This window comes from Anolis sagrei, chromosome 3 (genome assembly GCF_037176765.1).
Source record: "Anolis sagrei isolate rAnoSag1 chromosome 3, rAnoSag1.mat, whole genome shotgun sequence".
Taxonomy (NCBI): Eukaryota; Metazoa; Chordata; class Lepidosauria; order Squamata; family Dactyloidae; genus Anolis; species Anolis sagrei.
Window position 1 is genome coordinate 1,904,283 of NC_090023.1, and position 12,359 is coordinate 1,916,641.

The following is a 12,359-nucleotide window of genomic DNA, read 5'->3' on the forward strand; positions in this document are numbered from 1 at the left end:
AAGGACGTTGCCCAGGGGACGCCCAGATGATTTTGATGTTTTATCATCCTTGTGAGAGGCTTCTCTCATGTCCCCGCGTGAGGAGCTGGAGCTGATAGAGGGAGCTCATCCGCCTATCCCCGGATTCGAACCTGCGACCTGTCAGTCTTCAGTCCTGCCGGCACAGGGGTTTAACCCACTGTGCCACCGGGGATTCCAGATAAGTAGAGTTGACTAAATATCAATTTTTAACCCAGAAAATGGGTTATAGACGAGACTAAAGAATGGGCCGAAATTACAAAAATATATGATAGAAGCTGCACAAGCAAAGGTTGCCTGGGGTTGGAAAGAGAACAGAAAATGGGCAATAATAAGAAATGGTTTGAATATGTATTGTCGAAGGCTTTCATGGCTGGAATCGCTGGGTTGTTGTAGGTTTTTCTGGGCTTTATGGCCATGTTCTTGAGCAGTGTTTCTCAACCTGTGGGTCCCCAGGTGTTTTGGCCTACAACTCCCAGAAATCCCAGCCAGTTTACCAGCTGTTAGGATTTCTGGGAGTTGAAGGCCAAAACATCTGGGGACCCCAGGTTGAGAACCACTGTTCTAGAGGCATTTTCTCCTGATGTTTCGCCTGCATCTATGGCAAGCATCCTCAGAGGTAGTGAGGTCTGTTGGAAGTAGGAAAAATGGGTTTATATATCTGTGGAATGACCAGGGAGGGACAAAGGAGAAGTCAGCCCTAGCAGAGCACCTGAGGAACCAACCTGGACACAGCATATTATTGGAGAACACAGAAATGCGGGACCACTCTCACAACCACCATGTCAGGCTACACAGAGAAGCCATTGAAATCCACAAGAAGCATGTGGACAACGTCAACAGAAAGGAGGAAACCATGAAAATGAACAAAATCTGGCTACCAGTATTAAAACAACTCTAAAATTACAACAGCAAAACAACAGAGAGGAAACAATCAGGCACATCTAATCACCTCTCAACAAAAGATTCCCCCAGGCACTGCCAAGCCATCAAATGCTAGTTAAGATGGTCAGTTGAAACATTCACACCTAGCTCCAGCAGACAAGAGTCTTTTGTCCCACCCTGGTCATTCCACAGATATATAAAACCATTTTCCTAGTTCCAACAGACCTCACTCCCTCTGAGGATGCTTGCCATAGATGCAGGCAAAACGTCAGGAGAAAATGCCTCTAGAACATGGCCATGTAGCCCGTAAAAACCTACAACAACCCAATGGTTTGAATACTTTGCAGACTACATGATTCATAATATTACTGGAAGGGGAATTAAATATATGAATGGACATTCTAAGGAGAACTGGGAGTCAAAATGGAAAGAGCTGATAGCTAGAGTAAAAGGGAAGAGAAAATACAAGGAACTGAATCAGACAATAATAATAATAATAATAATAATAATAATAATCTTTATTTATACCCCGCCACCATCTCCCCAAAGGGACTCGGGGCGGCTAACATGAGGCCGAGCCCAAACAAATTACAATAGAGCAAAAATACATATAAACAAAAACAATGACATCAAGTAAAATACTTAACAATATATAAAATAACAGAATAAACAATGCAACATAACATAATAAGAATTCAAACACAAAGGGCGGGCCAAATGCATGAGCTAAAATGTGAAAACCCTGGATGAGATGGGAGTAAAAGAGTGTATAGAAAAGTGCATTTGTAAGGGAGGAGCCCAAGAAGGGGGAGCAGTGGGGTTTGGCCTTTATTAAGGACAGGGAAAAGGTTTAGAAAAGGCAGAGGAACGAGAGACCAGATTGCCAATATCCGGATGCTGGAGAATGGAGAAAGGCAGGGAGTTTCAGAAAAACATCTATTTCTGCTTCATTGACTATTCTAAAGCCTTGGACTGTGTGGATCATCATAAATGGTGGCAAGTTCTTAGTGGGATGGGCATACCAAGCCCCCTTCCCTCTCTCCTGAGGAATCTGTACCAAGGAGCCACAGTCAGAACTGACCACGGAACAGGAGACGGGTTCAAGATTGGGAAAGGCGTACGGCAAGGCTGCATCCTCTCACCCAACCTTTTTAACGTGTATGCAGAACACATCATGCGAGGATGTGCGGGGCTTGAGGAATGCAAAGCCGGGGTGGAAATGGCTGGAAGAAACATTAACAACCTCAGATATGCAGATGACACCACTCTGATGGCCGAAAGCGAGGAGGAGCTGAGGAGCCTTCTAATCAAGGTGAGAGAAGAAAGCGCAAAAGCCGGGTTGCAGCTAAACATAAAAAAAACCAAGATTATGGCAACAAGAATGATTGACAACTGGGAAATAGAGGGAGAAAACGTGGAGGCCGTGACAGGGTTTGTATTTCTAGGCGCAAAGATGAGTGCAGATGCAGACTGTGGCCAGGAAATCAGAAGACGCTTCCTTCTTGGGAGGAGAGCCATGTCCAGTCTCGATAAAATAGTCAAGAGTAGAGACACCAGACTGGCAACCAAGATCCATTGCCTAGTCCAAACCATGGTCTTCCCTGGAGTCACCTACGGATGTGAGAGCTGGACCTTCAGGAAGGCCGAGCGAAGGAAGAGAGATGCTTTTGAGCTGTGGTGTTGGAGGAAAGTGCTGAGAGTGCCTTGGACTGCGAGAAGATCCAACCAGTCCATCCTCCAGGAAAGAAAGCCCGGCTGCTCACTGGAGGGAAGGAGACTAGAGGGAAAGTGGAAGTCCTTTGGCCACATCATGAGGAGACAGCAAAGCCTGGAGAAGGGAATGATGCTGGGGAAAGTGGAAGGCAAAAGGAAGAGGGGCCGACCAAGGGCAAGATGGATGGATGGCATCCTTGAAGTGACTGGACTGACCTTGAAGGAGACCCTGGGGGTGGTGACGGCCGACAGGGAGCTCTGGCGTGGGCTGGTCCATGAGGTCCCGAAGAGTCGGAGACGACTGAACGAATGAACAACAACAAGGACAGGGAAAGTGCATCATGACGACAACTGTAGATGAAAACAAACAAAATGGACAACTGTAGATGAAAACAAAAAGGATCCTGCCTTTCCTCTGCATAAAATGCTCAAGGGACTCCACCATTCTGATTTCGCCTTGTTTACTTCAAGACAGGCCCATAGCAGGAGGTCTATGGGGAGAAACGCTGAAGCCACTTACCGGATCCACGAAATCCAGATTAAGACCGTAGCACAGCTTCTGGATCCGGGAGGTGATCTTGTCGAACATGACGCGCTCATGGCGGCCATCTGTCAAAAAGAGAATAGGCTTTGTTCAGAAATAAGGACAATAGGAAATACAAAAAACAAAAACAAAAACCCCACAATATTATATTATATATATATTATATATATATATATTGTTAAAACTCAGTAGCTTTCGAACTGTTTTTTCATGTCAGGACGACTTGAGAAACTGCAAGTCGCTTCTGGTGTGAGATAATTAGTAGTCTGTAAGGACGTTGCCCTGGAGACGCCTGGATATTTGATGTTTTACCATTCTTGTGGGAGGCTTGTCTCATGTTCTTGTATGGGGAGCTGGAGCTGAGAGAGGGAACTTACTGGCACTCTCCCCGGATTTGAACCGCTGACCTATCGGTCAGCACTCCTGCCGGCACAACAGTTTTACCCATTGCACCACCGGAGGCTCCTAGCTTTCTAACTAACTGCTAAACATTCTACAAAATTTAGGATCCCACCACACAACTGTGTAAAATCCAAATTGAACTGGATTATATGGCAGTGTGCTGGAAGAAGCAAAGACCACCAGCATTGAAGCGATGGTCCTCCAACATCAACTCCGCTGGGCCGGCCACGTTGTCCGGATGCCCGACCACCGTCTCCCAAAGCAGTTGCTCTACTCCGAACTCAAGAACGGAAAACGGAATGTTGGTGGGCAGGAAAAGAGATTGAAAGATGGGCTCAAAGCCAACCTTAAAAACTGTGGCATAGACACTGAGAACTGGGAAGCCCTGGCCCTTGAGCGCTCCAGCTGGAGGTCAGCTGTGACCAGCAGTGCTGCAGAATTCGAGGAGGCACGAGTGGAGGGTGAAAGAGAGAAACGTGCCAGGAGGAAGGCGCGTCAAGCCAACCCCGACCGGGACCGCCTTCCACCTGGAAACGAATGCCCTCACTGCGGAAGAAGATGCAGAGCAAGAATAGGGCTCCACAGCCACATACGGACCCACAAGGAAACCCATGATGGAAGACCATCTTACTCGTCCAACGAGGGATTGCCTAAGTAAGTAAGGATTCAGATAATACAGTTCAAAGCAGATATCGTGGATTATCTGCCTTGATATTCTGGGTGACATGGCTGTGTGGAAGGGTCCTAAACCTAACGCATACCTACATTAATGTGCACACACCAACCTACAAACACACCACTAGAGAGACAATTCTATGTAGCTCAGGCTCCGTCTACACTGCCTTAAAAATCCTGTATTATTATATTGTACTATATTATTATACCACAATATATAATACACTACCAGTATATTACACTACAGGCATGGGCAAACGTTGGCCCTCCGGGTGTTTTGGACTTCAATTCCCACAATTCCTAACAGCCAGTAGGCTTTCATGGCTGGAATCACTAGGTTCTTGTGGGTTTTTTCGGGCTATAGGGCCATATTCTAGAAGCATTTCTCCTGACGTTTCGCCTGCATCTATGGCAAGCATCCTCAGAGGTAGTGAGGTCTGTTGGAACTAGGAAAAGGGGTTTATCTATCTGTGGAATAAACCCATTGTCCTAATTCCAACAGACCTCACTACCTCTGAGGATGCTTGCCATAGATGCAGGCGAAACGTCAGGAGAGAATGCCTCTAGAACAGTGTTTCTCAACCTTCCTAATGCCGCAACCCCTTAATACAGATCCTCATGTTGTGGTGACCCCCAACCATAATATTATTTTCGTTGTTGCTTCCTAACTGTAAATTTGCTACTATTACGAATTGTAATGTAAATATCCAATATGCAGGATGTATTTTTATTCACTGGACCAAATTTGGCACAAATACCCAATAAAACCAAATTTGAATACTAGTGGGGTTGGGCGAGGGGTTGATTTTGTCAATTGGGAGTTGTAGTTGCTGGGATTTAGAGTTCACCTAAAATCAAAGAGCATTCTGAACTCAACCAACGATGGAATTTAACCAAACTTGGCACACAGAAGTCCCACGACCAACAGAAAATACTGGAAGGGTTTGACCTTGAGTTTGGGAGTTGTAGTTCACCTAGATCCAGAGAGCACGGTGGACTCAAACAATGATGGATCTGGACCTAACTTGGCACAATACTCAATATGCCCACATGTGGCGTTTGGGGAAAATAGATCTTGACATTTGGGAGTTGTAGTTGCTGGGATTTATAGTTCACCTAGCATCAAAGAGCATTCTGAACCCCATCAATGATAGAATTGACCCAAACTTCCCACTCAGAATCCCCATGACTAACACAACATACTGTGTTTTCTGATGGTGTTTGGCGACCCCTCTAACACCCCCTCGCGACCCCCTCAGGGGTCCCGACCCCCAGGTTGAGAAGCACTGCTCTAGAACATGGCCCTATAGCCCGAAAAAACCCACAAGAACCTAAAGATTATATTAATATAACACCTGGAGGGCCATAGTTTGTCCATGCCTGTTATACTATTAGCATTATATAATACATTCTATATATTAATTATATATAACTATATATAGCTAATATCATACCCATTTTTGCCTGAAATTTACCTCCAATGTTTCTAATTTTCTGGAAGAGGTCTCTTGTCCTTCCTATTCTGTTGTCTTCTTCCACTTCCATGCATTGCTTATTTAAAAATAGTTCCTTCTCTCTTCTGGCTAACCTCTGGAATTGCGCATTTAGCTGGGCATATCTCCCCTTATTATCCCTGTTTCCTTTTGCTTCCCTCCTTTCTTGGGCTACTTCCAGTGTCTCAGCAGACAACCATTTTGCCTCCTTGGTTTCCTTTTTCTTTGGAACGTACTCCGTTGCCGCCTCCTGAACAATGTCGCGGACTTCTGTCCGTAGTTCTCCTGGGACTCTGTTTACTAAATCTAGTCCTTCAAATCTGTTCTTCACTTCCACTGTAGTGGGATCATATCTAACTGGTCTGTGTACTTTCCCTGATGTCTTTAGTTTTATTCTAAATTGAGCAATAAGAAGTTTGTGATCTGAGCCGCAGTCAGCCCCAGGTCTTGTTTTCACTGACTGGATGGATGTCCGCCACCTTTGGCTGCAAAGGATGTAGTCAATCTGATTTCGGTGTTGACCATCTGGTGAGGTCCATGTATAAAGCCGTCTTTTAGGTTGTTGGAAGAGAGTGTTTGTTATACACAGCGAGTTTTCCTGGCAGAATTCTATCAGCCTGCGTCCCGCTTCATTTTGTTCTCCCAGACCATGCTTGCCTGTGATCCCAGTTGTCATTTGACTTCCCACCTTGGCATTCCAGTCTCCCGTAATGAAAATAATGTCTCTTTTTGGTGTATTATCCAGTAGGTCCTGCAGATCCTCATAGAACTGATCTACTTCTGCTTCTTCAGCAGCTGTGGTTGGGGCGTATATTTGGATCACGGTGATGTTGAAAGGCTTTCCTTGCACTCGAATTGAGATCATTCTGTCATTTTTTGGGTTGTATCCAAGCACTGCTTCAGCGAATTTCTTATTAAGTATGAAGGCTACTCCATTTCTTCGATGTTCCTCTTGTCCGCAGTAGTAGATGTGGTGGTCATCTGATGTGAAGTGGCCCATTCCAGTCCATTTCAGTTCGCTGACCCCCAAAATGTCTATCTTTAGTCTTGACATCTCGCCAATAACAACATCCAGTTTGCCCTGGCTCATAGATCTTACATTCCAGGTTCCTATGGTGTGTTGATCTTTAGCGCATCGGATTCGTCGTTCACCTCCAGTACCGTCGGCCGCTAGCCTTCCTTTCGGCTTTGAGCTAGCTGCGTCATCACGTCTGGGGCTAGTTGGACTTATCCTCTGCTCCTCCCCAGTAGCATTTTGGCCATCTTCCGACCTGGGAGTCCCATCTTCAGAATAGGAAGGACACGAGACCTCTTCCAGAAAATTAGAAACATTGGAGGTAAATTTCAGGCAAAAATTGGTATGATAAGAAACAAAGATGGCAGGGACCTAACAGAAGCTGAAGAGATCAAGAGAAGGTGGCGAGACTACACAGAAGGATAATAATATCTAGGAGAGTTTTGACGGTGTGGTGAATGAATTAGAACCAGACATCCTGAGGAGTGAGGTTGAATAGGCCTTAAAAACAAAGATGGCAGGGACCTAACAGAAGCTGAAGAGATCAAGAGAAGGTGGCGAGACTACACAGAAGATCTGTATAGGAAGGATAATAATATCGAGGATAGCTTTGACGGTGTGGTGAATGAATTAGAACCAGACATCCTGAGGAGTGAGGCTTTATAGCCAACGCCAGCACCTTGAATTGAGCCCGGTAGCAAATCGGCAGCCAGTGGAGCTGGTACAACAAGGGGGTTGTATACTCCCTGTGTCCCGCTCCTGTTAGTATCATGGCTGCCGCACGTTGGACCAATTGAAGCATCCGGGCCGTCTTCAAAGGCAACCTCACATAGATACAATATATATTAATATAATACAATATATATTATATTAATATAACATTAATAATTCTATATATTAATTGTATATAATTATATAGCTATTAATTTAATATATAATATTAATATACTATTAATAACTCTATATATTCATTATATATAATTAATATAATAAACACAATACTAATAATTGGATATATTAATTATATATAGTTATTAATATATTATGTAATATATTATATTATGTTAATATAACAATAATTCTATAGAATTATAGTTATTAATATAATATTAATAACTCTATATATTCATTATATAATTAATCTATTATTACAATAGTAATGGTTTGATATAATTATATAAAGTTATTATAATATGTAATATATTATATATTATAAACTATATAATTATATATAATATACATAATTATGAATGTTATATAATATTAATATAACATTCATAATTATGTATATTAATTATATATAATTATATAGTTTATAATATAATATATAATATTAATATAATATTAATAGTTATATAGTTAATAATATAATATATGTTATTATTGTGTGTATATATATATAGTGCTTTTTATTATATATATTTATTTTAATACATACCCAACATTTATAGTTCCCACCACCATGAGGATTGTTTTCTTTTACATATTAATCCTTTTTGAGATGAACCTTATAGATTAACATTCTATATAACATTTATCTCCTATTTCTTTCTTTCTCTTAAATATTTTTTAAATTAATTATTTGACATAATCTCATATATAATCAGAAAATATACGTTCAGAAATACTGGAACATGTCTAGATCTGTATGTAGACAGCAAGTTGTACAAAGTAGGTATAACATATACCATTCACTCGATTTTAAGCCACTTTCAAAGGAAAATCCATGCAAACTATTCCTAACTAGAAATGTGTCTAGCTAACATCAATAGTGTCATCAGCTACTTATTGTATATTATTGTATCTATTTTACACAAGTAATTCTATATATTAATTATATAGAATTATAGTTATTAATATAATTTTAATAACTATATATTCATTATATAATTAATATATTAATACAATAGTAATGATTTGATATAATAATTATATAAAGTTATTAATATAATATGTAATATATTTTATAATATTAATATAACGTTCATAATTCTGTATATTAATTATATATATTAATTATATAGAATTATATAGTTAATAATATATGTTATTATTGTATCTACTTTACACAAATAATTCTATATATTAATTATATAGAATTATAGTTATTAATATATTAATAACTATATATTCATTATATATAGTTAATATATTGATACAATAGTAATTATTTGATATAATAATTATGTAAAGTTATTAATATAATATTAATATAACATTAATAATTCTGTTTATTATATATAATTATATAGTTTATAATATAATATTTATATATTAATTATATAAAATTATATAGTTAATAATATATCAGTATTACATTACAATGTTATTATTGCATATATTTTACACAAACACGAAAACTTAGTTCTTTTAAAAACTACATATTATTATTATTATTATTCCATATGAAAAGGTATCTCTCTCTAAGAGGCCTCTTCCAATGGCCAAAACAAAGGGTGAGGGTGGTTATGGGGATGTGTATTTCCCTCCACATTCAATACTTCCCTTAATTACCAAGCCTGCAGGACTGAAACAGCCTTGAACACCCTCCATAGCCTTAAAAGCCATTAAAAGATTAAATATTTATCCTCTCCGGAGAGTGCTGACCTCTCTTGACGACGTGCATGGCCTCCTCTTCCTCTTCCTTCCCTCTGTCTCTCCAAATGCCTCTTTCCCGCTCTCCCGCCAACTGACGATGTCCCTCTTGCGCCGCCGTAGCTCCGCCTTTTCACCGCCGCCATCTTGACTAAGGGCATAGCGTACCCTTCGTTCCCTGAAAAAAAGTTATGAAGTGAGGGAAAGGGGCGGGGCTAGCTCCGCCCGAGAACAAAATGGCGCCCGCGCAAGCGCACTCTGCCTTTTACCTCAGAGAAGGGCTTGGTTTGTTTTGGCGCCTTTTTCGTTTCTGAAGGAGAGTTTGACTGAGGCAACTTCTGGAAGCCATGGACACTATTATACACCTATACCAGGGTTGAGGCTTTACACTGACATGATGGCAACAGTTTTGGACAGCAATGGCTCCCAGAGTGACCCATTTAAGGTGGAATCAGGTGTCAAACAGGGATGTGTTATTGCCCCAACTCTATTCTCCATCTTCATCGCTATGAGACTTCATCTTCTTGATGGGAAGCTTCCCACTGGAGAGGAAATCATGGCAAGCTATGGAACCTCAGCAGACAGAAAGCCAAAACCAAGGTTACAACATCTGTTATAGAACTCCAGTATGCTGATGACAAGGTCACCTATGCACAGAAGAAGAATCATAGAATCCAAGAGTTGGAAGGGATCTCCTGGGCCATCATCCAGTCCAACCCCCTTCTGCCAAGAAGCAGGAATATTGCATTCAAATCACCCCTGACAGATGGCCATCCAGCCTCTGTTTCAAAGCTTCCAAAGAAGGAGCCTCCACCACACTCCGAGGCAGACAGTTCCACTGCTGAACACAGTCAGGAAGTTCTTCCTCATGTTCAGATGGAATCTCCTCTCTTGTAGTTTGAAGCCATGGATCCATTGCGTCCTAGTCTCCAGGGCAGCAGAAAGGAAGCCTACTCCCTCCTCTTCCCTGTGGCTTCCTCTCACATATTTATCCATGGCTATCATGTCTCCTCTCAGCCTTCTCTTCTTCAGGCTAAACATGCCTAGCTCCTTAAGCCGCTCCTCATAAAGCTAGTTCTCCAGACCCTTGATCACTTTAGTCGCCCTCCTCTGGACACAGTCCAGCTTGTCAAGGTTACAACAACATCTGTTATAGAACTCCAATATGCTGATGACAACGTCATCTGTGCACATTCAGAAGAAGACCTACAAGCCACTCTAAATACCTTCGCAGCAGCATACGAGAAGCTCAGCCTGGCATTGAACATCGAGAAAACCAAAGTGCCCCAAAACCAAGGTTACAACAACATTGTTATAGAACTCCAATATGCTGATGACAACGTCGTCTGTGCGCATTCAGAAGAAAAACTACAAGCCACTCTAAATACCTTCGCAGAAGCATACGAGAAGCTCGGCCTGTCATTAACTATCGAGAAAACCAAAGTGCTCTTCCAGCAGTCACCAGCCATCCCCTCCCCAATGCCAGAAATGTGGACCATTTCCGCTCCCTTGGCAGCCACCTCTCCACCAAAGTCAACATCAACTCTGTAATACAACACCGCCTGAGCTCTGCAAGTGCAGCATTTTTCCCAATGAAGCAGAGAGTGTTTGAGGACCGGGACATCCATAGGGAGACCAAGGGGCTTGTCTATAAAGCCATTCCCCTCCCAACCCTGCGAAACGTGGACTGTCTACAGACGTCAACATTGAGACTGAAATACAACACCACTTGAGCTCTGCATGTGCAGCATTCTTCCAAATGAAGCAGAGAGTGTTTGTGGACCGGGACATCCATAGGGAGACCAAGGGGCTTGTCTATAAAGCCATTCCCCTCCCAACCCGGCTATATGCCTGCGAAACGTGGACTGTCTACAGACGTCAACATTGAGACTGAAATACAACACCGCTTGAGCTCTGCATGTGCAGCATTCCTCCAAATGAAGCAAAGAGTGTTTGAGGACCGGGACATCCGTAGGGAGACCAAGGAGCTTGTCTATAAAGCCATTCCCCTCCCAACCCGGCTATACACCTGTGAAACGTGGATTGTCTACAGACGTCAACATTGAGACTGAAATACAACACCACTTGAGCTCTGCATGTGCAGCATTCCTCCAAATAAAGCAGAGAGTGTTTGTGGACCGGGACATCCATAAGGAGACCAAGGGGTTTGTCTATAAAGCTATTGTCCTCCCAACCCTGCTCTATGCCTGTGAGACGTGGACTGTCTACAGGCGTCACATGCAACTCCTGGAATGATTCCATCACAGCTGCCTCCAAAAAATCCTGCAAATCTCCTGGGAAGACAAGCAGACAAATATCAGCATACTGGAAGAAGCAAAGACCACCAGCATTGAAGCGATGCTCCTCCACCATCAACTCCGCTGTACCGGCCACGTTGTCCAGATGCCTGACCACCGTCTCCCAAAGCAGTTGCTCTACTCCAAACGCAAGAATGGAAAACTGAATGTTGGTGGACAAGGAAAGAGATTCAAAGATGGGCTCAAAGCCAACCTTAAAAACTCTGGCATAGACACTGAGAACTGGGAAGCCCTGGTCCTTGAGCGCTCCAGTTGGAGGTCAGGTGTGACTAGCAGTGCTGCAGAATTTGAAGAGGCATGAATGGAGGATGAAAGAGAAAAGTGCCAAGAGGAAGGCGCATCAAACCAACCCTGACCAGGACCGCCTTCCACCTGGAAACCAGTGCCCTCACTGCAGGAAAACATGCGGGTCAAGAATAGGGCTCCCTTAAACCGCGGATACCGTTTCCCACCTGGGTTTCGGTATCCGCGACTTAACTGATCTGTTTTGAATCAACTCTTATCTTCTTCCTTGATTAATTATAAGACTAGCTGCATCGAGTCCTTCAGGAGATGTTAACGGGGTACAAATAAAGTTTAATAATAATAATAATAATAATAATAATATCTTGCTTTTCATAGAATCATAGAATCAAAGAGTTGGAAGAGACCTCATGGGCCATCCAGTCCAACCCCATTCTGCCAAGAAGCAGGAATATTGC

General features: G+C 42.3%; 1 protein-coding gene across 1 annotated transcript in view; it reads right to left on the bottom strand.

Moving 5' to 3' along the window:
* The window catches only part of RRM1 (ribonucleotide reductase catalytic subunit M1), a 50,888-nt gene extending 41,437 nt beyond the window's left edge, over positions 1 to 9,451 (bottom strand). Inside the window, exons 1-2 of the mRNA XM_067466396.1 lie at positions 9,353 to 9,451; positions 3,137 to 3,225 (exon numbers count right to left, since the gene is read on the bottom strand). Of these exons, the coding sequence (XP_067322497.1) occupies positions 3,137 to 3,225; positions 9,353 to 9,371 (108 nt within the window). The 5' untranslated portion in view covers positions 9,372 to 9,451. The remainder of the gene's footprint in view (positions 1 to 3,136; positions 3,226 to 9,352) is intronic.
* Positions 9,452 to 12,359: the final 2,908 nt, after the last annotated feature.